This window comes from Amblyomma maculatum, chromosome 3 (assembly GCF_055883805.1).
Source record: "Amblyomma maculatum isolate TAMU_Amacu chromosome 3, ASM5588380v1, whole genome shotgun sequence".
NCBI classification, from domain to species: domain Eukaryota; kingdom Metazoa; phylum Arthropoda; class Arachnida; order Ixodida; family Ixodidae; genus Amblyomma; species Amblyomma maculatum.
Genome location: NC_139346.1, coordinates 210756250 through 210779024, shown reverse-complemented (window position 1 = coordinate 210779024; position 22775 = coordinate 210756250). Strand labels below are relative to the sequence as shown.

Sequence of the window (22775 nt, the reverse complement as noted above, 5' to 3'; positions counted from 1 at the left end):
GTCGATGCCATAGACAGAATTTGCCAAAAGCTGTAAAATTCGCCAAAGTGCAGTCAAGAATAAGACGTCTCGAATGCTTGATCATCTTGCGACACTTGTCTCTCAGCAGAATGGTGACATATATATGTCTGCTTTTTAACGAGACGAAGTTGTATACGATTTGTTTTGTATTTATCGCCAGACTCAAATTATCTTCAAGAATAAGAATTAGGTGCCTTTCTGGCAATGTTACGCCAAGACCTAGCGACGTCGAGCGAGCTCGAGACGTCGTTACTTCGCAGGCGTATATAAAGCATCAACGACGAAAGGCGCCAGTAGGGACCTTCAGGTTGGAGAGGTAGCACAGCTCGATATTCGTCGGTTAGGGGCGCATTCGGTGAGACTGCTCTCAACGTATAAATGTGCCTGACATTTTGTAAATATAGCACGTGGAGGCAAAGTGACCGCTGGTTTGTCCGAAAAGCTTTTCATATGCGCGTAGCGTGAAGGCCAATAAAAGACACCACATGTGCGCAGTGGTCTGTTGTGAGCTGCATCGTGTACTATCATGCCTGCCATGGAGAGGGACCTTTGGGCAGCGAGGTTTTTTGGCAATAAATCTGGAGTTAGTGATGAGAAGACGATATTGAATTGCACCACAAAAAGAAAGAACATGAGGAAATACTATCTCCATGCTGTAGATTTCTTCATACCGGAGCAACATTTACTGAAGGTAGGTATACATGCGTGATTCTTTGCCGCCATTTGTTCATACGACAAAGTAAGCAGGCGAGAGCAAGCGTAATCTACCGAAGTGAGCACCGAGTAGAAGACGCATCCACTTGTCGCCAGCTCTCACAAGTCATCGATCTCGACTTCGCTCACGAAAATATTTGCGACTGCCTTTTCTTACGACTTCCGTTGCGGAGAATAGAAACACGGTATTCTGGGCTATGTTACCCCAATAATCCATTTTACGTGTCTTCTGTTCTGCGTAATTATTGTATATTATAAGTTCCAGAAGTTAGTGTTAGATGAGAAAGGTTGCGCAGGGAACAACGCTCATTATGTTACTTGTGCACCATGCCATTCGAATTTCACCGTGCGCCATATAAAATCGCTGAACTGATTTCAGATAACAGCTCAGGTAAGCACATCAGTTTGATAAGTAATGACTAACGTACAAAAAACGTTTCTTGCCGATGAAAAGTTATCTCCTTCCCCCATGAAGCATGGGAAGACACGGAGTCGCCTCGCCTTTTGATCGAAGACCTGCTGGCTGCGGAACACAAAGGGAATCTCGCGGCGCATGTTTCGTCGCTTCCAGAAGGCCGGCAGCTGCCGCCGAAAAGGCCGCGGCTTTTTGACGGCGATCGCTGCGACGTCGTCTACGGTAGACGTCAGATCGATGGCAAAGATGGCCGCGCTGCCTGGTCGCATGAGAAGTCACTAGAAGGATACCAAAGGTGAGTGATTTTCTTCGCCGAGAGCAGTCATTTCTAGCTTGAAATTATCGCGAGAACCTACGGGAAACCAATCGAGACATAACCTCCCCAAGACTAGCCTGGTTTTAATTTTCACGATGAAACCTATCGAACGCGAGAGACACTGCACAGGAATGCATGCTATTTGCTGTGGACACCCGGTGCTCTACACGAGCTTCGAAATATCGGCACAGACATGCTGCAGCATTTGGTCGTCAAGTCAGTAGTGCAGCCACAGCGGCTAAGTGGCTGCACCTCGATAAACTGAACATAGCACTTTACCTACCAATGTGGTATTTCTACTTTCATTTATGGTCGTTTATTGCTTGAAACGTTGATTTCTTTACCGTGGTATCGACACAGAGGCTGAACACAGTCCGGTCTTCCCAATTTTATCTGTTCTTATATGAAATGATTAGGCAGAATAAGGCGTACCCTTAGCCCTGAGCTAACACAGCTCGTGGAAAGCTGAGACGTTGAGACGCATGTAGCCATTCACGGCGCTGTCAAAGCAAAAAATGGCAAGCTACGTATTCAAGATAACTGAATCGCTGGATACGAAGCCTATGCGTTTTCGAGTGGTAATAACTAGCTGTTGCCTCGCAAACACTACGAGTCGAAGTTGAGACTAGTCTGAATTCACGTTGGCTCTTTCTGGATGTCTACCGCCGTCCGTGATTTTAATTTAGGGGAGATTCAGTAAAAGAGTCTCACTAGCTAGAACATTCCACGCTTTAGCCGTATCGCCCGAGACGGGTGTGATTCGCGAGCAGATTTGGGCAGGTCTAATATAGAGACAACATCTTTTTAGTTTAGGGGAGATTCCCCTGACTTAAGATGAACGATTATAAAACTAGTATAGTCGGGAATTCATTTTCATGTTCAGCAAACATAGCCTGTTAAGCTATGCTCTCAATTTTCTTTAATGCATGAGGACAAAAAGAAAACTGTAAAAAAATTACCTATCACTATGCCTGTGCGCCACGTTTAATACCGTTTAAAAAAGCAGATGTTAGGTGTAGAATGGTATGAACGTACGGCATGATTTCTCCGCAATATGAACGTGTGAGTCTTCTACGGCAGGGACCTGTCAGGACGCATTCGGCAAAAGTTCAGATACAGCACAGGTTATAGAGAAGCAACCGGCGTTCTGCGAAGAACAGACGTGTCGGTAAGCTTCATCTAAACCTGTTCGGCGCAGAAAGCTCCGCTAGATGTCTTGTTCTTGTTTTTTTCCCAGTTGCGCTCCCCAAAACATTTTCGTTTAACTGTCGGATCTTGTTACAGTACGATTACAACGTGCGAAATGAATCATTTTTGGGACAAGATAAATTTATTTTTGAGGCAGCATGAAAAAACTATATGTGTTCGTAGAATTTAAAAATGATGATAGAAACCATTAACGGATGAAAATTGGGTTAAAAAAGAGGTAGGCGATAACATTATGAAGTGATTAAACTTCTCCTGACATGAAGTTTAAATTGAGGTGCAGCTTCTAGTAACTCATCCACCTGGAAAGAACGACTGACCGGCGTGGACAGCTGCGGCGTGACATTAAAAATTTGACGCTGTGTGAGGGATCTACGCGAACACTTGAGCGTTGAAAAATCGTTGGCAAGAAACATATGGCGTTGAAAAGCTGTGCCACAGAGGTGTACCGCTCACTTTAAATGCAATTGTCTGCTATTTCGAATGCTGTAATGAAGGACGTTTCTGCTTCTCACTTGCCAGAAGACGAGTGGTTAGAGGACAATGAGAGCGAGGGATGTAAACGTCATCATTGTTCTATGGATATTTGCCGTTGGAAAACTGCAAGCTCCTGTCCACGCAATGCGTGCACCCAAGGGTATGAATATTATTTTTTTTTCTTTACCCGTTACTTCAACTCAGCGTGTAAAAGTTAAGCGAACAAAATCCTTAACTATGTTATCAAATTGAGAACAGCAAGTCTACATTACATCAACGCGCATTAGGGCTAATCTTTCATTGTGTGTGCACGTATAGTTGCTGTTCCGTGAAAACTAGGCTATCGTTTTGAAAGATGCGTATGCCTGAGTACCTACGTATGTCGCTGCTCACAGCTAGGACTGAATATGATGTCGGCGAGAATGTTAATCATTGAACCCTTTTTGAACGGCATACCCCCCCCCCCCCCCCCCCCCCCCTGACTGGGTCTAGAGAGCAGTCATTTCAGCTTACCCTTATTTCATATCGTGCGGCTTGAAATATCCCTTCCCAGTGGTCCATGAAAACAGAAAAATTGTTTAAGAAAGTAGCATTACGTGCTACTGTTGACTACCACATGCAAAAAAAAGAGAGAGACAACCGCTTCTTGTCTTTCTTGCCTTTTTTTTTTTGTGGCAGATAAGCACACACAGCACTAATCACGAGAATGGGAAAATGTGATTAAAATTGATTGTTTCGTCGCAACAAAACCCGAATGATTAATGCTGAACATTTACTTGCTTTACCTTGCGCTTCTTTTCAGAGGCTAACACCACACACATAAAAATGGCCCACACAGCTGAAGTGACCAGAACCTCTAACAGCACAAATGTTTGCAGCACAAGAGCGTGCAAAGATAGGAGTGAGTTCTCTAAGCTAGTTTTTTCTGTTATCTTGCTGCATGCGATACTTTCTTCTCTGCCATTCGAGGTGGTAAAGAACCATACTTCCGGCATTGAGCATGAAATTGTGGTCCAGCTGCCATTTGATCCTGCTTGTCATAACTGGAGGAAGACGAAAGCAGTCCTAAGATAACCCTTTCAGTTTGAATGATTGCAACGTCCAGAGCATGTGGTCACAATTTCTGTTAACGCGCAAAAATTCAGACTAGTCGTCCCTAAAATTGCCACTATTTCACAACAACAACAGTATCAAAAGCTGCTTTACAAATAGCGTGAACAACGTTTATTAAACTTGAACCAATCAAACTGAATATGCAATTTTTCATGGTGTAAACTTAATTTGTATCGCAATGACCTGAGTAAAACTACCTGGCATCCAGCTGCCGCCCCCATTAGTTAAAATATTTACTTGGCTCTTTTGCTGGTGTCTCTTATAGTCATCAGACCAGTTGCACCTGCCTGATACGTCTAAAGCAATATTTTATACAAAGAAGTGATTATACAACACTGTTTTAGAGAGGAAAAATTGAAAAACTACTGAAGAAATCCTGACAAACATCAGCCTATAAAACGGGCTATGCTATAATGATATTTTCTGAGCGAAAAATATTTGCACACACATCTTCACTCGGGTGAATGCTAAGCATTAATTTACCTCTTTATTCTCACCACACGAAGCAAGATACATCACGGCTGCGTTAAACAAGAACTACAACCCATGCGACAGCTTCTACGACCACGTGTGCCAGAATTGGATTTTCTTCAACCCCATTCCGGACGACAAAAGCGCGACCAGCGTGCTCGGAGGAATCGACGACCAGCTCACCGAAAACCTGAAACGTAGGTCGTCCTTTGCTACGCACGCATGTTGCGATGATTATGTGGGAGGTTTTCAGAGCGTACTCTTCTTTCTTTCTTTTTTTTTTTTTTTTTGAGCAGTGACGGCTATAGGTATATTGCAAGTTTTGCACTTGCTTTTATTCAAAAGTAGCTTGCAGATGGCATAACGTGAATACGATCATATGGGAAGCACAATATGATCGTCGTTAACCATTCTCATTCGGGTGTAGAAGACTTTTAGTGGTATGACATCGTCCCTACGTCGAACTCCGGGGCACACCGCTGTCACAGCGTTTGAACGAATCTTCTGTCCTAGCAACCCGCTGTTGTCGTTTGCCTCTGTCAACTACCCAGTTATCTGTCTTCTTCTTCTTCTTCCTCCTCTTCATCTTCTTTTACTACTTCGTCTTTTCCTTCTTCTTCTTCTTTTCCTCCTTTTTCTTCTTCGTTTTCTACGGTGCCACGATAACACGGTGCCTCGCCGACGGCTTGAAATCATAGCGCAATGTAGCCTTCGCTAAAAGCAATTCGTTGTGGTTGAACTCTGGTTAACCCTAGTTGAATTGCGATAGCAACGGCGGAAGCTTCTTTTGCTTGCTACATCATTCTCCTATCACGCCCTATCAGCGTAAAGTGCTACATTATTGAGGACACGTAAGCTCATCCTTTAAGAGTATGACGCGAGAACGTAAGCTACCAGCCCACATATAAATGAGAAGTGTTCAATGCCGCGTCATCAGGCATGCTTGCTACATAGACTTCGTTTAAACGTGGCGTTCACGCACAAATACTTGCATTTAATTGGACAGGTGGACTCGCCGGAATGTCCAACTTGTGGCATCCCAGAGACTGTGGACCATATTATTGATGTGCTCAGTGTATGCGGGCGAAAGAAGTGTGCTAGCCGCTTCCTTGAAGCGTTTGGACAAGAGGCCTTTGTCGGAGGAACTGCTGCTGGGCGCTTGGCAGGACAAGGGGAAGGGTGTCCAGGCAGTGCGTGCTCTTTGCCGTTTTTTGTGCGCCAGGGGGCTTGATTTGCGCTTGTGAGGCAAGCTACTGTGCCTGTATATATTGTAGCGTGTGCAACAGCAGCCGCTAGGCGGCTGCTCATCGAGAGTCTCGTGCGCGGACTCGAAGAAGTGGCCCCGTGGCGTCCGAGAAGAAGCTGAAGTCTGCTGCTGTCCCCCAGTGCTCTTTGGACCTGCTCTTCTGTGCTTATTAGGTCAACCCCCCTATTAAAACCAACCTTCTGGTTACGGGCCTGAACGGCTACGTGACACTGGTGGAGGTGAGGCCTTGAATTACATGTCTCGGGCCTCTCGCAGCCGCTCATCGAGTCCCAACCGGCTTCCGCTCGTGTCGACACCCGTTCATCGCTGCAGTCGTCGCCTCCGATGTCTGGCGCCGGAATTCGCTCCTCTACCTGAACCGACGCCAGCTGACCAGCAGTTCGAGACTTCTGTAATGGACCTGGACCTGGTGTTCACCTGGACGACGTTGTTGTGTTTTCACCAATGTTCGAGGAACACCTCCAACGTCTCTCCGCTGTGCTACGGGCTATCAGATCTGCCGGCCTCACGTTAAAACCACAAAAGTGTCACTTTGGCTATGAAGAGCTCCTGTTCTTGGGCCACGTCGTCAGCCATCGAGGAGTTCGTCCCGACCCCGCTAAAACAACAGCCGTCACCAAATTCCCTACTCCATGTAACAAGAAGACATTTCGCCGTTTCTTGGGCCTCTGCGCCTATTACCGACGATTTATTGAAAACTTTTCACGCATTGCCGCTCCGTTGACACGTCTCACCCGGGATGATGTCACCTTCACCTGGACGGACGAACAGCAAAAGGCATTCGACGAGTTACGGCACCGCTTGCAGACAACACCTGTGCTTGCCCATTTCGATGCGAATGCCGAGACTCTGGTCCACACAGATGCCAGCAACGTGGGTCTAGGTGCTGTACTCGTCCAGTGGCAAGACGGCGCCGAGCGAGTTATCGCATACGCCAGCCGGACTTTGTCCCGTGCCGAATCGAACTATTCCACCACCGAAAAAGAATGTCTGGCTGTTGTGTGGGCGGTGATGAAATTTCGACCCTATCTTTATGGCCGGCACTTTCGGGTTGTGAGTGACCACCACTCTCTGTGCTGGTTAACGAACTTGCGAGACCCCTCCGGACGCCTTGCACGATGGAGCTTACGGCTACAGGAGCTCGACATGACCATCGTGTATACGTCTGGACGTCAGCACAACGACGCTGACTGCTTGTCCCGTTCACCTGTCGAGGCTGCGCGGGAAGACGAAGAACCAGACTTTCCCCTTATCGCAGCCGTCGACGCGCTCACTGTTTCGCAGCAGCGACGTAACGATCCGGCTCTCGCACCACTTATCGATTTTCTGGAAGCGCGCACTACAGAAGTTCCCCGTCTCTTCGCCAGAACGCATTCATCGTTCTGCATGCGAAACAATGTCTTATACAAGATCAACTTCGCTCCGACGGGAAGAGATTACCTCCTCGTCGTACCACAGTCTCTTTCCGAAGAAATCTTACAGGCATGTCATGACGAGCCCACCGCGGGTCACCTGGGGTATGCTCGAACTCTGGCCTGAATTAAGAAGAGTTATTACTGGCCAAACCTTGCTGCCGCAGTACGACATTACGTGAGAACATGCCATGATTGCCAGCGACGGAAAACACCGCCTGTGAAACCGGCCGGTTTACTGCATCCTGTTCAAGTGCCAAGATGCCCATTCGAACAAGTTGGCATGGATCTGTTGGGTCCTTTTCCAATCTCTGATTCCGGCAACAGGTGGATAATTGTCGCTACAGATTACCTCACGCGTTACGCTGAAACGAAGGCCCTCCAGCGTGGTACGGCAATCGAGGCAGCGAAATTTTTCATCGAACGCATAGTCCTGAGGCACGGCGCCCCGATAGTTATAATAACGGACCGAGGCACTGCTTTCACTGCCAAGCTACTGGAATCTGTCATGCAGCTAAGCGGCACTACCCATCGCAGGTCAACCGCCTACCATCCACAAACTAATGGCTTGACAGAACGTCTGAACAAAACTCTCGCCGACATGATGTCCATGTACGTGGATGTTGAACATCGGTCTTGGGATGACGTCCTCCCGTACGTCACGTTTGCGTACAACACGGCGCAGCAGGAAACAACGCAAATGACGCCGTTCTCCTTATTGTATGGCCGCGAAGTTTCGACAATGCTCGAAGCCATGTTGCCCCACGACGGCCGTGACCTCGAAGTTGGCGCCGAGGAGTTCACTCAACGCGCAGAAGAAGCACGGCAGCTGGCGAGGGCACGCATACGGAACCAGCAAGGCCGAGACGCCCAGCGTTACGATCACCGCCACCGTGTAGTGACTTTCGCACCGGGCGACAGAGTGTGGCTCTGGACTCCGATTCGACGTCGGGGACTATCTGAAAAACTTTTGAAGCAGTACTTTGGGCCATACAAAGTGCTCCGTCAGCTGAGCGACGTCACGTACGAAGTGCTTCCGGACGGCTTTTCTACTCGTCGCCTGCAGAAATCCGAGGTTGTCCATATCGTGCGCATGAAGCCGTACTTTTCGCGAGAAAATTAGCGTACCACCTAACGCATGTTTCTTGCTTTATTTTTTTTTCTCTCTGCATTCGAATTCAAGTTGACATTTATTTTTTTTTAGAGAGGGGGGTAATGTAGCGTGTGCAACAGCAGCCACTAGGCGGCTGCTCATTTAGAGTCTCGTGCGCGGACTCGAAGTGGCCCCGTGGCGTTCGAGAAGAAGCTGAAGTCTGCTGCTGTCACCCAGTGCTCTCTGGACCTGCTCTTCTGTGCTTATTAGTCAGTTCAGTTCAGGCGTTCAGTCGTGTCCGACTCTTTGTGACCCTATGGACCATGTCACGCCACGCTTTCCGGTCTCTCACTATCTTCTTAACATCACATAGCTTCATCTGTAATGCCTCGAGAATGCCATCTAACCATCGCGTTCGCTGCCTACCCCTTCTCCGGCGACCCTCAACCTTTCCCAACATCAAATCTTTCTCCAGAGACTCCTCTCTTCTCATTAGATGACCAAAGTAGCTGAGCTTTAACTTTAGAATTTGACCCTCCAATGAGCAGTCAGGGTTTATGGTCGACAATATCGACTGATTCGATCTTCTGGCAGTCCAAGGAACTCTTAAGAGTCTTCGCCAGCACCACAATTCAAACGCGTCAATTCTTCGGCGGTCAGCCTTTTTCACAGTCCAACTCTCGCATCCATACATCACAACTGGAAAAACCATAGCACGGGTTATACGGATCTTGGTTGGCAGACTAATGTCTCTGCTCTTTACTAGGCGGTCAAGGCTAACCATTGCTCTCTTTCCCAGAAGCAGGCGTCTCCTAATTTCATGGCTGCAGTCTCCTTCCGAGGTAATCTTGGCGCCCAAGAACAGAAAATCTGTCACAGCTTCCACTTCTTGTCCATTCATGCTCCAGGACTTGATAGGGCAAGACGCCATGATCTTCGTCTTTTTAATGTTCAGTTTAAGCCCAAACTTCTCACTCTCTTCTTGTACGCGCATCAGAAGTCTCTTGAGTTCCACTTCACTTTCTGCCATTAAAGTGGTATCATCCGCATATCTAAGGTTGTTGATACGTTTTCAAGCAATCTTCACTCCAGCTGAAGACTCGACCAGACCGGCCTTCCTCATGATGCACTCTGCATATAGGTTAAATAGGCAGGGCGACAGTATGCAGCCTTGTCTCACCCCTTTCTCAATCGGAAACCAATCAGTAAGACCATGCCCAGTTCTGACAGTGGCCTCTTGCCTTTCATAAAGGTTCCTGAGGAGACAGATGAGGTGAATTGGAACTCCCATCTCTTGGAGAGCTTGCCACAATCTGCTGTGATCTACGCAGTCAAACGCTTTCGCATAATCAATAAAGCAGAAGTAAATGGGTTTCTGGAACTCTCTTGCTTTTTCCATGATCCAGCGAAGGTTGGCTATTTGGTCTCTAGTTCCTCTGCCCTTGCGAAACCCAGCTTGCACGTCCGGAAGCTCCCGATCCACATACTGCTGCAGCCTACCTTGCAGGATTTTTAACATCACCTTGCTAGCATGCGAAATAAGCGCGATCGTGCGGTAGTTGGAACAATCTTTGGCACTGCCTTTCTTTGGAATGGGGATGTAAACTGACCTCCTCCAATCGTGTGGCCACTGCAGGGTTGTCCAAATCTTTTGACATAATGTATGCAGTGTGTTAACAGCGTCGTGGTTGAGGTTTTGAAGCAACTCAGCTGGAATACCATCAATTCCGCTAGCTTTGTTCTTAGCAAGGCTGGCTAAGGCCCATTCAACTTCACTCTTCAGGATGCCCGGCTCGAGATCAGTAATCACAACCGTCCTATGTTGGGTTTGCACATCCGGGTCCTTCTTGTACAGTTCTTCTGTGTATTCCTGCCACCTCTTCTTTATCTCTGAGGCTTCAGTGAGGTCCTTGCCTCGTTTGTCCTTTATCACGCCCAGCTTAGCACAGAAGCTTCCTTTGATATCTTTGATTGTCTTATACAGAGCTCTTGTGTTCCTTAATTGGCTGTTGTCCTCAACTGCTTGACACTGTATGTTCAGGAAGGCATTCTTATCTCTCCTTGCTATTTTCTGAAAATCCGCATTGAGAACCTTGTATCTTTCTCTTTCCCCCATACCTTTTGCCATCCTCCTTTCCTCAGCTATTTGCAAAGCCTCTTCAGATAACCAGATAACCTTCAGGTCAACCCCCTATTAAAACCAACCTTCTGGTTACGGGCCTGAACAGCTACGTGACAATATATTTCATATGCCTTCTCCCACATCGTCACCCACCGTGATCTTCTTTCTTCTCCTCCAGTGCAGAGTAGCATGTCAGATTTGAATTATTCCGGCCAACCTCTCTGCCTTTCCTTTCAATAAATCCATCTATCTTCAATGCTGCTGTAACGAATGTGGAGCGAAAGCATTAACTGTCGGTGACCGAGCCGCCTTCTTTTTCTTCTTCTTCTTTTCCTTCTTTTTCCTTTTCTTCTTCTTGTTCTTCTTCTTCGCCGCTGTTCGAGGTCAAACGTGGCCTTTCCTGGGACGACGCGACGGGCCGAAAACTGGCGCAGTATTGCTATCGCAATAAAACGAAGTGCAAGGGACACCTAAGCTCCGCCTATAAGGGTAGGAGGCGATAGCGTAGGCTACCAGCCCACGTATAAGGGTCCGCTTTAACCAAGCCGTATGAACGTACCTGCGTGGCATAAGGATGACGTGAATGCAAGGGTTCTGACAGGCTGAATATAATATCACCCTCCCATTTGGAGGGAGAGGTCCGAGTTGGCAGCTCCTGCCAAACGTAACGTCGGGCAATCCTACGGCCAGTCAGTGCGCAGCCATGTTCAGATGTCAGCTACCGCCTGCCAGCTACGTGTGCTTGCAGATGGAAGTGCTCATAACCGTAGAATAGCAAACGTTAAACGATGAAGCAGTTACATAAAAGTGCGATTAGAAGTTCATATTCCTAGAAATGAATAATCACAATATGATTCGGTTAATCGGTTAAGTTGAGCAAGAGTACGATGATCAGCTGATCTGCATGTTAGCGACAGCGATGGATCTGCTTTAATCGTAGCCGTAGCAACAGCGTGACACTTTGTCATAACGCTCCTGAGTGATTTCGTGTCCATGGATACAATGAAGAAACGTACACTTAACCTATAGTACTGCCCTAAGCAGGTGCTGGCAATAAAAATCGCTACGCTAGCAGGCCTATTTTGGCGGCAAGATTAATTCCCCAACTCTGCAGAGACCTAAAACTTGCAAGGTGTAGTGAAGAGAAGGGATTAACTTCAGACGCGCAAATGACCGAATGATGTCAACGGTGCATCGTCTCAGCACTTCATTGGCTTTTACACTTCATTATTTTCTCCCTTGACTGAGTGCGATTCGTACTTGATAAGCAGGCATGTTTGGTGCGAACACTGAACTATTTCGTTTTAACGTGAAATTTCTAAAATTGAATTAATCTTGTTTTCAATTGTTGGTGCACAGTCACATAAAGGAAAAGGTTAATAGCGCAACAAAACGACACTCACAAATAGGCACAAATAGACACAGAGGACAGACGCTGACTCCAACTTCTTTCTAGGAACGACACATACCAACTTCTTCAACATCCAAATACTCCCATAAAGTCAGCAACATATGCATAGCAATTTAGGTCTACCCTACCTAAAAACATTTACCAGTCGACCTTCGCAACTACACAGCGAGAGAGATGATTCCCTAATACATTTTGAACCAAGTCTTTTTATATACGAGGCTTCTAGCAGCTCACGGGCAAGACATTCCCTGCTCCTGCCTAAAATCTTCATTTCTTTGAAGTTCGGTTCACATTTCGTTTTGAAATCGCACGATTTGTAATGAGCAGGTAGATGTAAATTCTGATTGTTGTTTAGAGAGCGCTTATGTTCTGCAGCCCTATCGTTTACACATCGGCCGGTTTGCCCGATGTATACTTTTCCACATGTTAAGGGGATTTGGTAAATAACCCCTGTGGCACATTTGACCTAGGGCTTGACATGCTTTTTAAAAGTGCATCCTTGTCTTCGACCGGCATCCCCCATGACTCGTCCGCACATGCTAGCCAACTTTTTGGGGGCGGAGAAGACCATCCTGACGCCGTGCTTGTTGGCGACCTTCTTCATATTATGCGCCACCTTATGTATACTATAAGGGGAAACAATACGTCTGGATCCAATCTTCCCGTTTTGCTGTCTTTTTTTGCGTGTTGAAAAAGTTTGTGTGTGGTGCTCCGAGAAAGAAGATGGAGTCAGCGCCTGTCCTGTGTGTCTATTTGTGCCTATTTGTGAGTGTCTTTTTGTTGCGTTATTAACCTTTTTCTTTATTTAATCTTGTTTTGTTGCTTTTTTTTATTTAAACCGAAATCTACTACCCCTAGCTATTGCAAGGAATGCCAGGGATGAGAAAATGTCTGCTTTCGGTAAAGCTTTTTAAACAGAAATAATACATTGAAGGTGTCATTGTCTGGTTTGCCAACCTTTATATTTGTTACGAGGTTGCTCAATTTATGTGAGAATAGTAAAACAAATGTCTGTATTCAACTAATATCAGCCGTTCACTGATCAACAGTCATATTCGAGAACAGCACGTACAAGACTGAAAACCAAAATGCGACTGACAAGGTCCTCGCTTCCTACAAGAACTGCGTCAACACATGTAAGTCTCTCCGATAAGTAATTTCTTCAGTCGATTAATTGCAATCACAGTTGTGACCTGTAGCGCAATGTACTGTAAGTTCTAAAAGTTCCAAACAAATTCTTCTGTGGCCGAAATGTGGTTCCACATATGTGATGGTTAAATGGCTCCGTTAATGTGTCCGCAAGTTGATGAGACAGAACGGAATTCCTCGTTGGCATTTTTAACAGCTGCACTATATAGTTAATCACATTGACAACGACCTTTCTGTACCATAGCGCGTTTACTAAGCATGGTCACAGGGGCATTAATCTAGAATTTATTTAGCAAATGGCCTGTTCATCTCGATCTTAATCGGCTCAGCCATCTCGAAGTGCACATCTGGCGCCACCAACAAAATACGGTTCTTTAGCTTTCCTTTGCTCAGGCGTGTACAATATAGATAAAAAAAAGGTTTTTGACGTTGTGTTACCGTGACAGGAATAAAATTTAAATGCTACATTTATAACCCCCCCCCCTTTTTTTTTTCATTTTACTGTCGCCGCTGAGTCAAATTTTTGCCCAGTACGGAAATATGCCGGCCTGTTGGTACATGACTTAATCAAAACGTACGGGTGTTCTGTTTCTTGTATCATTTGTGCTGCGCTGTTTTCCTTGTCATTTTGTCCCAGTAACATAACGCTACAATATTAGGCCAAGAATTTATCACCACAAGTAAGCGAGCGCCAAAAGCAGCAAAACGAGATCTAGGAGGGCATTAAAAGAAGCGTGAAACGGTATTTATGCAATATTCTAACGCAAGAAATTCGTAGTGGTAGTCATTGTGAGTATTCGAAAAAATTTTAGGAGCTCTGTGCGGACCCTATAATATAAACGTAGATTTTAAAAAAGTGCTCCTGGCCGACTAGGGCGACGCTTCATCGCGTGTTCGTAGCTGCCCCCTTCCCGTCGATGTCATCAGGGCTCCCTAGGTGAACCCACTCATTGGAAGCTCCCGTGTGATGGGGCGGGACATGGAGCCGTCACAACCTGTTTTCTCTTCATTTTTTTTTTTCCTTTTCGCGAGCGCCTGCGCGCGCTAGTTTTAGAAGGGCATCATTTTTGTTCGCCAGTATTTTCGGTGTTATAAAGGCTAGCTGAAATATCGCTTGCGTGCGGAGAGGACTGATGGAATACTGACTGTTCGTACGCGCTTTCTATATTTAGTAATTAGCGTTGCATGGTCCCTTTAAATATGTCAGAGCTAACTGTGAATGTTTCCCTGCCTTTTTAGTTTATGGAAAACGCTAACGAGAACCTGCATGACACTCGACAAAATGCAATGGGCACATAATGTCACGGACGGAAACGATGACATCATTAGAACCTACATATAATTTGTCCAGTGGAGGCTGAAAGCCTCACAGTGTAAATCACAAGACCAGTACTCCCGTTGTACAGCTCATTAGCGCGATTCCAGCATTTTGTTGAAGTATATTTCACAGGTGCTACCAAGGTACGCCTTTCCTTTCTTTTTATGCCTCCGAATTTTTCTTATTTCTCATAGCCACTTTTTAAAACTGGGAAAAAACCCTGGCGCAAAAAATTCACACACACAAAAGATGAAGACAAAGGGACAACGGACAGGCGCCAGTGTAACATTGTATTAAAAAGGAGAATTTTATTACTTACTTTTTATTTTCCGCTCAAACAAATACCTGTTGTGACCGTGACATGACCTACTCCGATGTTCGCACAATTCTACATCAATTGCAAAGAACCGCTACCACCCACCTTCCCCTCCCCTCCCCCCCCCCCCAAAAAAAAAAGAAGAAAAGAAAATATATAGAACATGACACGAGCAAGGCTGGCAGGCAAGCCTCATTCTGCTGATTTGACCAACGTTTCACCAAAACTTGTCTCCAGCTTCCCTACCAAAGTTATCCGTCTCGTGTTTTCAGTGTGCCACAGATTCCCTTCCAGAAAGGTGTTCGAATCTTCAAGAATTTAATGAGATTGAATCGCCTCGGGTTTGGCTCAACCTATATTGTTCTCGAGCTCTAACAATTTAAAGGGCAAGCCCAAAGTCAAGCGCATGATCGCTTATGGCACAGCGCCACAGCATTATGAAAAATTCCCGTCGTTCTTTCCCTTCTTCTCGCGCCCTGTTCACTCGTGGCGTTGGACTGTAACGCTGCCTTGCGTGCTGCTCCAGCGATTCCAGAGAAGACGCAGTTCTACGCGTTCTACGACGTCCTCAAGAGCATCGGCGGAGAGTACTGGCCAGTCTGGCCTGCGCCGAAGACGAGAGAAGTCCTGCCCACCTGGGACCAGCTTTACACCAGGATTCACACCGAGCTCGCCGTCAACTTGCTCCTCGTCATAGGCGTAGACAAGGATCCCAAGAATGTCTCGGACAAGATTATCAGCGTAAGTCATCATTCAGCACAAGGGCTGGTGGTAGCCTCGGGTTCGAAATGAAATGTTGGGCTGGAAAACGTTTTTCTGTCAAAACAGAGTGAGGCGAAAGACAGCATTCATAACGTACTGGGGTATTGGCACAAAATGCCGCTAGAAGAAAGTGCTTCATAAGCAAGCATTGCTCATTTCTGCACGTTTCGTATTTAAGGTTATCGCAAGGACACCTCGCGAGCGTTTACACTATACCGAAGACATATTCTCAAGCCTTTGGAGGTCAATGAACGCTTGTTGCTCATTTCACAAATAACATAAAAGCACGTAATAATATTTCCGAATAAGAGTAGTCCGAAATCAAGGAAAATATTTAGTGTAATATAAAGCTACATGGAAAGGAACGTCAATAAACTAAAAAAAATGGCAACCGGTTACACACGGCACATCCGCTCAAGTATTTTCTAATAGATTAAGAGAAGGCTTTAAAAACAGTAGTTTTTAGAAGGGGTATAATGAATTGAATTTATTTTATGATGTTAAAAAGGAATGTGCACTAGCTAGCAATTTTCTGTTATTAGCTTTTATGGATTATAGCGCAGAATTTGTTCCATTTAAACCTTAGCGGCAATGAATGCACTGCGGGACCCGGGTTTACAAGAAAGGTAGCTAATGTCGACCCTAATTGTACGACTTGAACTATGGTACAATGTATTATATAATACAAATCGAGATATCAGGAAGAAAAATATTACTTATCGATTGTTTCCTGCCTAATTCTTATCAGCAGAATGAAATTTAGGGCGCTGAGCTTGACAGATTTAAGCAGAAATGCAAATGAGGAGTGGACACGATTTGCTGATGACATTATCCAGAAAGTAAATAGCTACAGAAAGTGATTCGAGGCTTGAATAAGCACCGCTGAGTAATTTTAAAGATTGGCATCTAGAGAACGCAGGCAATATTGTAGGTCTAGAAAGAAAGTAACTGTTTTCACCACGTAACCAGATACACAAACTAGTGAAAGACTGAATTTGTCTGTGGAAAAAGGACCACGATGAATGGAAAGGAGAAAAGAAAATTCGATTGCAAATAATGATTTACAGAAAATTGTAGAAGAGGAGTGTCCTACAATTACATTTATCTTCAAGGCCAAACAGCGGAGCCCAAGTAAAAGTTAGAAATCTTTATTCTAAGAATACACACATAACAGAAAATACAGAAATGATATGTACAAAGTTACGATACAGAGTGGAAACAGTGCATTAAATATCAAATACCTGATTAGGGTAAACGAGCTGAAATAAAAAGCCATACATAGACAAAGGCAGGAGATGTAATGAACAAAGAACTGAAGTTGTGGTCTTTGAAGATGGGTAATAAATACTGGAGTAATTTAGGCGGAGCAGTTGTCGACAAGAGGCCCATTAAACAGGTGTGGTTGGGAGCTCTTCTGGAAAAGAGGGTCCAGGTACATAATCTGAAGCTGCTGAGACGAGGTCTCCGCTCCTAACGCATGTGAGCTATTTAACAGTGTCGTGACCTTTAATCAATGTTTTACCTGAAAGCCTTCGATGGTGATGTTAAGAATAGACGGCATATCTTCTCTGAACTTATAGTAAGGATACAAACTTAAAAGCAAATTATATTATATGATTCAAATACTCGACTTCTTATATTAGTCCAAAAAAGACCACTCTTAGATAAAGTCTGAATAGAAAGGAACAGAGTTATGATAAATCTCAGCCGAATGGGCTTTTCTTTCAGATAGAACGGCCTTCAGCAAAATCAGAACTCTATCTGTTCAGAAAACGAAGCGCGAGAAACCGTAAGCCTCGGGTGAGCACGAGGGACCTGGCTTACCTCACATTCATGGCTTCCTGCATCAAGGCTTTTAATCCGAAGCTATCCTTCAAGGAAGTAAAAGAAGTCGTACTTGACATACTGTGGTTTGAGGCTAACATCACAAAGGTGAGCTCACTTCTAAGTTGCTTCATATTACCGTCAAATATATCTCCAATAGAGGCAGCGAGATAATTGACAGGGGCATTTAGCTTAGTAGTAAACATTAGTTTATTGTCGGAAAACCTGAGAAATTGTCCAGTTACCTCGAGTGAACGTCGTAGGTGACGTGATCACTCAACTCCGACACACTAAGCATGCATGGAGATATCGCTGTCCTACTTGCTTCAGAACATCATGCACATTATAGATATCAATCGCTTTCCTTTCGCGAGATTTGCACACCAACTATTCTTCTAGATTAAGGAGTTTCTTTTAAACCGCCCTGGAACCGGCAGATGACGAGACGAATTAAGCTGCTCGGCTGCCTTGCTCCCGCTGTATGTAATTCCCACCGACGATGGCGCTAGTTGCTTGGTTTTGAAGCGCCGTCTGGCCAAGAGTGGGATTTTTATAGCAGGCAGCCTATTATAATGATTCTGAACTATGCTGCCAAGAATTGAGCGATTGATTTCGAATGTACTGGCCAACGTGGTTCCCGTTTCCTATGGGTCATCTCCTTTGGCGTTAACTTCGGCCTTCTGCAGCCGGTCTTATTAAAAAAAAAATCAATATGCTGAAAAAAAAAAAAAAAAAAGGTTTCTTCTAAACTTCTTTACTTCCCGTTCCAGATACTGGAGGATGCCGAGAACAAATCTGGAAGCGATATCAATTACTTTAGAATGACCATTTCAGACCTAAGAAATATTTCTGAACATGTAAGTTGACAAACGGGCCGTATTTTTAATAAACCTAAAGCAGTACGGACACGAAGTTTTTGTTGCCTTTTCGCTTACATTGATGTGTAGGACGACATTAGACATAAACTGCGGCTTGGAATTCGCCCATGTGTACGTGCGGTAATGAACAAGTAATTTGGTTCCTTCTGTCCTGTTTTGACGGTTTCAACCGCCGAACATTGACCATGGCGTTCTAGATTTTCATGTAAAGCCCTGCAAAGCCTGAAAAATGGCAGTATAATTTGTATTTCTTCGTGAGTTATCAATCCGGCTTTTGAAAAAGGCTCCGTGCAGCCTTGAAGAGAATAAAGACGACAAAGTAACACGCGCCTACCTTTTCGTGTGCTGTGAACAAGTTTGAATTGAGCCTTTGGATAGCAATTTCTTTCGCTCATGTGAAGGATGGCATGGTGGAAATGATCGCGCCATGTTTACTGCCTCGGAATTTTCGGCGTGTTTACGAAGGCTGAGGTGGAATCAAGTGAATGACATAGGTCAACGGTAGATCGATTTTTAAATTTTCATAAGGTCATTGTTGTTTTAAACAAGCAGTCCTGAGAAGTACAAAATAATCTTTTCCAAGGGCACGTGCCTGTGCATGACATAACAACCACAACAAAAGTGTCTAGACTGAGAAGCACGATGAACTGTCGTCCAATTTTCGATACGAGTATTACGGCCAAGCCCTCCTGTACAAGTTCTTCCATATTCTCCCACGTAGGTTAATTTGCCCAGACAAGGGAACTAGTTAACTTCGGGATCAGGTAATTTACATCTGAATCAGGCTGTTGAGTTTTAATCGGCATTGGTGCGCAAAGAAGGCCAATAAGACATAGCACTTAAAAGTTCCTCTAAAACCGAATATTTTCTGTCAGTTTGCCCCTTGCTTGCTCATATACATGGTGCCCGTGCGATCCAGTAAAGTATCATTTCACTAATAGACGATAGGCCAAGCAAAGCTATTGAATATGTTTTCTGGACACCAGTGCATAGCTTTAAAAACGATGCAACGATATCGGCTAAGGTGCAATGCCCCGTGAGCGTTTATTTTGTATACACGAAGTGGCGGTAACCTGCAACTCTAATTTATTGATTTGCACCTCAGGTGAACTGGCAACACATGCTGCAGCGTCTCTTCGACAGCGTGAACATAACGCTAACACCTCAAGAGCCGGTGGTTCTGAGCGAGTTGTACTATTTCAAGACCCTGCTGGACTACATCGTAAGGAACACTTCCAGGTGGGGCACAGATTTGCTCACAAACGTGGCGGTGGAGTTCGGCAGGATGAACGCCAATACCATTCACTATATATCGAAGGCTAGAATTCAGTAAGAAGTCATAAGCACGAAATCACCGTTAGCTATATACATAATACTCGAGGAAAACGTAGTTATATCCTAGGAGTAATGAATTTCATGCAGCGAGGTGTTTAACTTCAGCACATCCTGAAAGCGAGAATTGCTATCCTTGGGGAAATCATCCAGTTTCCTTTGAAAGGTTTTACGCACAGATCACATGGAGCGAATGGCGTGCAAGACCTTTTAGGGAGGCGGTTGCCAGAAATTTCCCTCTAGGAGCCCGAGAAAATGTCCCAGGCAAAAAATAAGTTCTCCTTTATTTTTCTCAAGGCGATAGCATTAAAGACCCGGGCTCGGCCTCCAGAAAATACGGCGTCGGTGATCTGGGCGAAAAATCACAAGCATGCATCTCACAGGCTGTAGTTGGAAGGTGACATGACAGAGAACTGATGCGTCGCCAGGTTGCGGGACGTTACGAGGCCACATGAGGTGGCTGACTTGGCTGCCACTGCCGACTCTGGTTTCTCCCCGTTGAGACAGGAATCGAACCCTCCAGGAGCTTTGGATCCACGCAGTCGCGTTCATACGTCTTTGTTAAGGCGAGCCTGTATATCTATGTAAACATTATTTCACACAATGTGGTAGCTCATGACTCTATGCTAATTAGTATGTGAGATTAGAGAGGCACAAATTAAGGTATTCGTGGCGAGTCGAAAAATGCATGTAGGCGAATGACGGTCGATCCACAATGGGAGCCGCTGGTGAATTTGGAAGCTCCAATTGCTTCTCCCCAGAGCCGATGAAAGCCAGAGAATCCTTTCAGGCCCCATTGTTCACATGTCTGTGCAAATCATCACAGCATAGTGTAGTGAGGTTAAGAAATGTATTACATTTTCTTTTGTTTTCTGATTTCCGCAAATGTTCCACATGAGATAACGAGCGATATACACGGTAGACAGCCAATGAATTCAAAACAGATACGGGTGGATAACGAGGTACGTGTCCTAGCTTACCTAGCATTCTCTCCTTTAACACCACAGGCATTCGTCATACAACTACATGGTTTGGCGGATCATACGAAATTTCGGCAGCATAGCGCTACCGAATATGCGTGAACTGTCGTTCAAGATCAGTCAAGCTTCTCGTGGCGTCAAAAGGGACATCCCGTTGTCGACGAGGTGCGTGTACCACATAAGTGACGTGATGGACTACCCGACCGGGAGGCTTTACATTAAGCGTTTCTTCAGCAAAGATGCCAAGAAAGACGTAAGTGATATAAATATAACCCTAACTGCAAATTAAACTTACATGACCAGCTAGAGTGAGCCAACTTGCGGCCCCCTCCTCCCCACAAATTTCCTTCGTAACTGCAACTTCAAAAATAAATAAATAAATAAATAAATAAGTAAGTAAATAAATAAATGAACGGCTGTGAGTGTTATGGAAGCAAACTTATCTTAGATTTTTAGCATGTATGAAGCCCAGTCTCGGTGACATGCTTAATTGATGCTCCATTTGTAATTCCGTATCGTCTTAGCTCATATAAACAAATCGTATGATGAAGGCGGAACTGGCTGCAATATAGCTGCAGTAATATAATATTTTGTACCCGAGTGCATGCTAGACCTGCGTGTTCTTTGTGTATCTAATTGTGCATGTGCATAATTCATATGACGACTTACAAACATTACATCGTAATCACCAAGTCTGTCCCAAGGTTTTTCCACGCTCTTTAAGACATGTAACAGCGAAACAAAAGAAGTCTTGCTGAAATGTTTCCATGGTGCAATACTGCAATACTGTTCTGCAGACAGCGACTCTCAAGAAGCATGATAGAAGATTATGCACGCTCATACATAATTTGAAAAACTCGTGAGGACATCTTAAATGCTACATATATAAGGTCGCTGACGCTGTTTGGTGCAGAAGCATTAAGCTAAGCAAAGAGGAAGCTTAATCTAAAATTTAGCTAACCCAATTCAAGCTAAGAATGAGTAACGCATAAGCCGTGGAAAAGTGCGCTAAAAACACGACACGCAAAAGAAGGACACATAGAATAGCACGATCCTCTAGTTGGATGTGTCCTTGCCTTTTGTGTCGTGTTTTCAGGTAATTTTCCCATGGCTTCGCACACTGTCACCAACTAGCCCAACAAGAACTCTTGGTAAAGCATGCAGTGCTTACGCGATCATGGAGCTCGAAACTATTGGCTAGTCTGACGGAATCCCGTCTGGCCCGAATGGTACAGCCCAAAAACGGATGAAAGACGTTTCGGCTCCCCAGTGATAGCCTTGTCCACAGTGCGACGAAACGTCGCTTTTAATGCGATGGCGTGAAAGACCCCGCTCTGAGTAAAAAATGAGGGCAAATAAGGCAATGTGAGCCAAAAATCGCGGATACTGTTCTGGCAGGTATAGTAGCTCGCAGCTGGCATGGCCAGCCATTGATTGGTCACAGGATGCGACTATGTAGTGTAGAAGAACGGCTGTTGGGGCGAGTTGGTGAACATGATGGACAGTAATGTATAGTGCGCAAAAAGACGAGACAAAGAGGAGAAGTGGACAACGACGGCGCCGTCGTTGTCCACTTCTCCTCTTTGTCTCGTCTTTTTGCGCATGTATACATTACTGTCCATCATGGCGACTATATAGCACGGTTATTGGCAGGAGCTGCCACATCAGGCTGCTCCATTTAGATGGGAGGGTAAGGGAAATCGAACCCTCCAGGAACCTTCCATTACGAGTAAAAAATGCTACTCCTAGGTCATGTAAGCACATTTGTATACCTTCATTAGGCGGCGCTCCATATCTATATCGAGTGGTCTTCACACACTATGGTAGCTTACGACCGTGTGAGATAAGAGGCGCAAATTACGGGATTAAGTAAGGGGCCAAGTGCATGCACGCGAACCAGGATACGCTGGAAAAAGCCGCGAATGCGAGCCGTTGACCCTTTCGCGTCATGCCCTTAAAGGCGAAGCTTAAGTGTCCCTTCCGTTTCCTGAATACGGCATATGAATGAACCCAGGTATGTTGCGTATATAGGATGCAGATGTCCGCCATCGCGATTAAGCGAGTCCGCTGTTATCTGGATAATCAATGACTCATAGAGGTGCAATTTCTTGTTGCTATATTTCGCGATGACACATGTTCGTGTCAAGTTGATGCTCTGGTTGGCAGATATCAAGTCTT

General features: G+C 45.2%; 1 protein-coding gene across 2 annotated transcripts in view; it reads left to right on the top strand.

Annotated features, from left to right (window-relative positions):
• The first annotated feature begins 1291 nt into the window (after positions 1–1291).
• LOC146197614 (neprilysin-1-like) overlaps positions 1292–22775 on the top strand; it is a 38647-nt gene continuing 17163 nt past the window's right edge. The window contains exons 1-10 of one of the 2 annotated variants that reach the window (XM_084599524.1): positions 1292–1445; positions 3195–3309; positions 3952–4050; positions 4769–4930; positions 13088–13174; positions 15348–15562; positions 17312–17515; positions 18178–18264; positions 19391–19524; positions 20625–20850. In XM_084599524.1, coding sequence (XP_084455650.1) covers positions 3216–3309; positions 3952–4050; positions 4769–4930; positions 13088–13174; positions 15348–15562; positions 17312–17515; positions 18178–18264; positions 19391–19524; positions 20625–20850 — 1308 coding nt within the window. In that variant the 5' untranslated portion in view covers positions 1292–1445; positions 3195–3215. The remainder of the gene's footprint in view (positions 1446–3194; positions 3310–3951; positions 4051–4768; positions 4931–13087; positions 13175–15347; positions 15563–17311; positions 17516–18177; positions 18265–19390; positions 19525–20624; positions 20851–22775) is intronic. The other variant, XM_084599525.1, reaches the window with a different exon arrangement.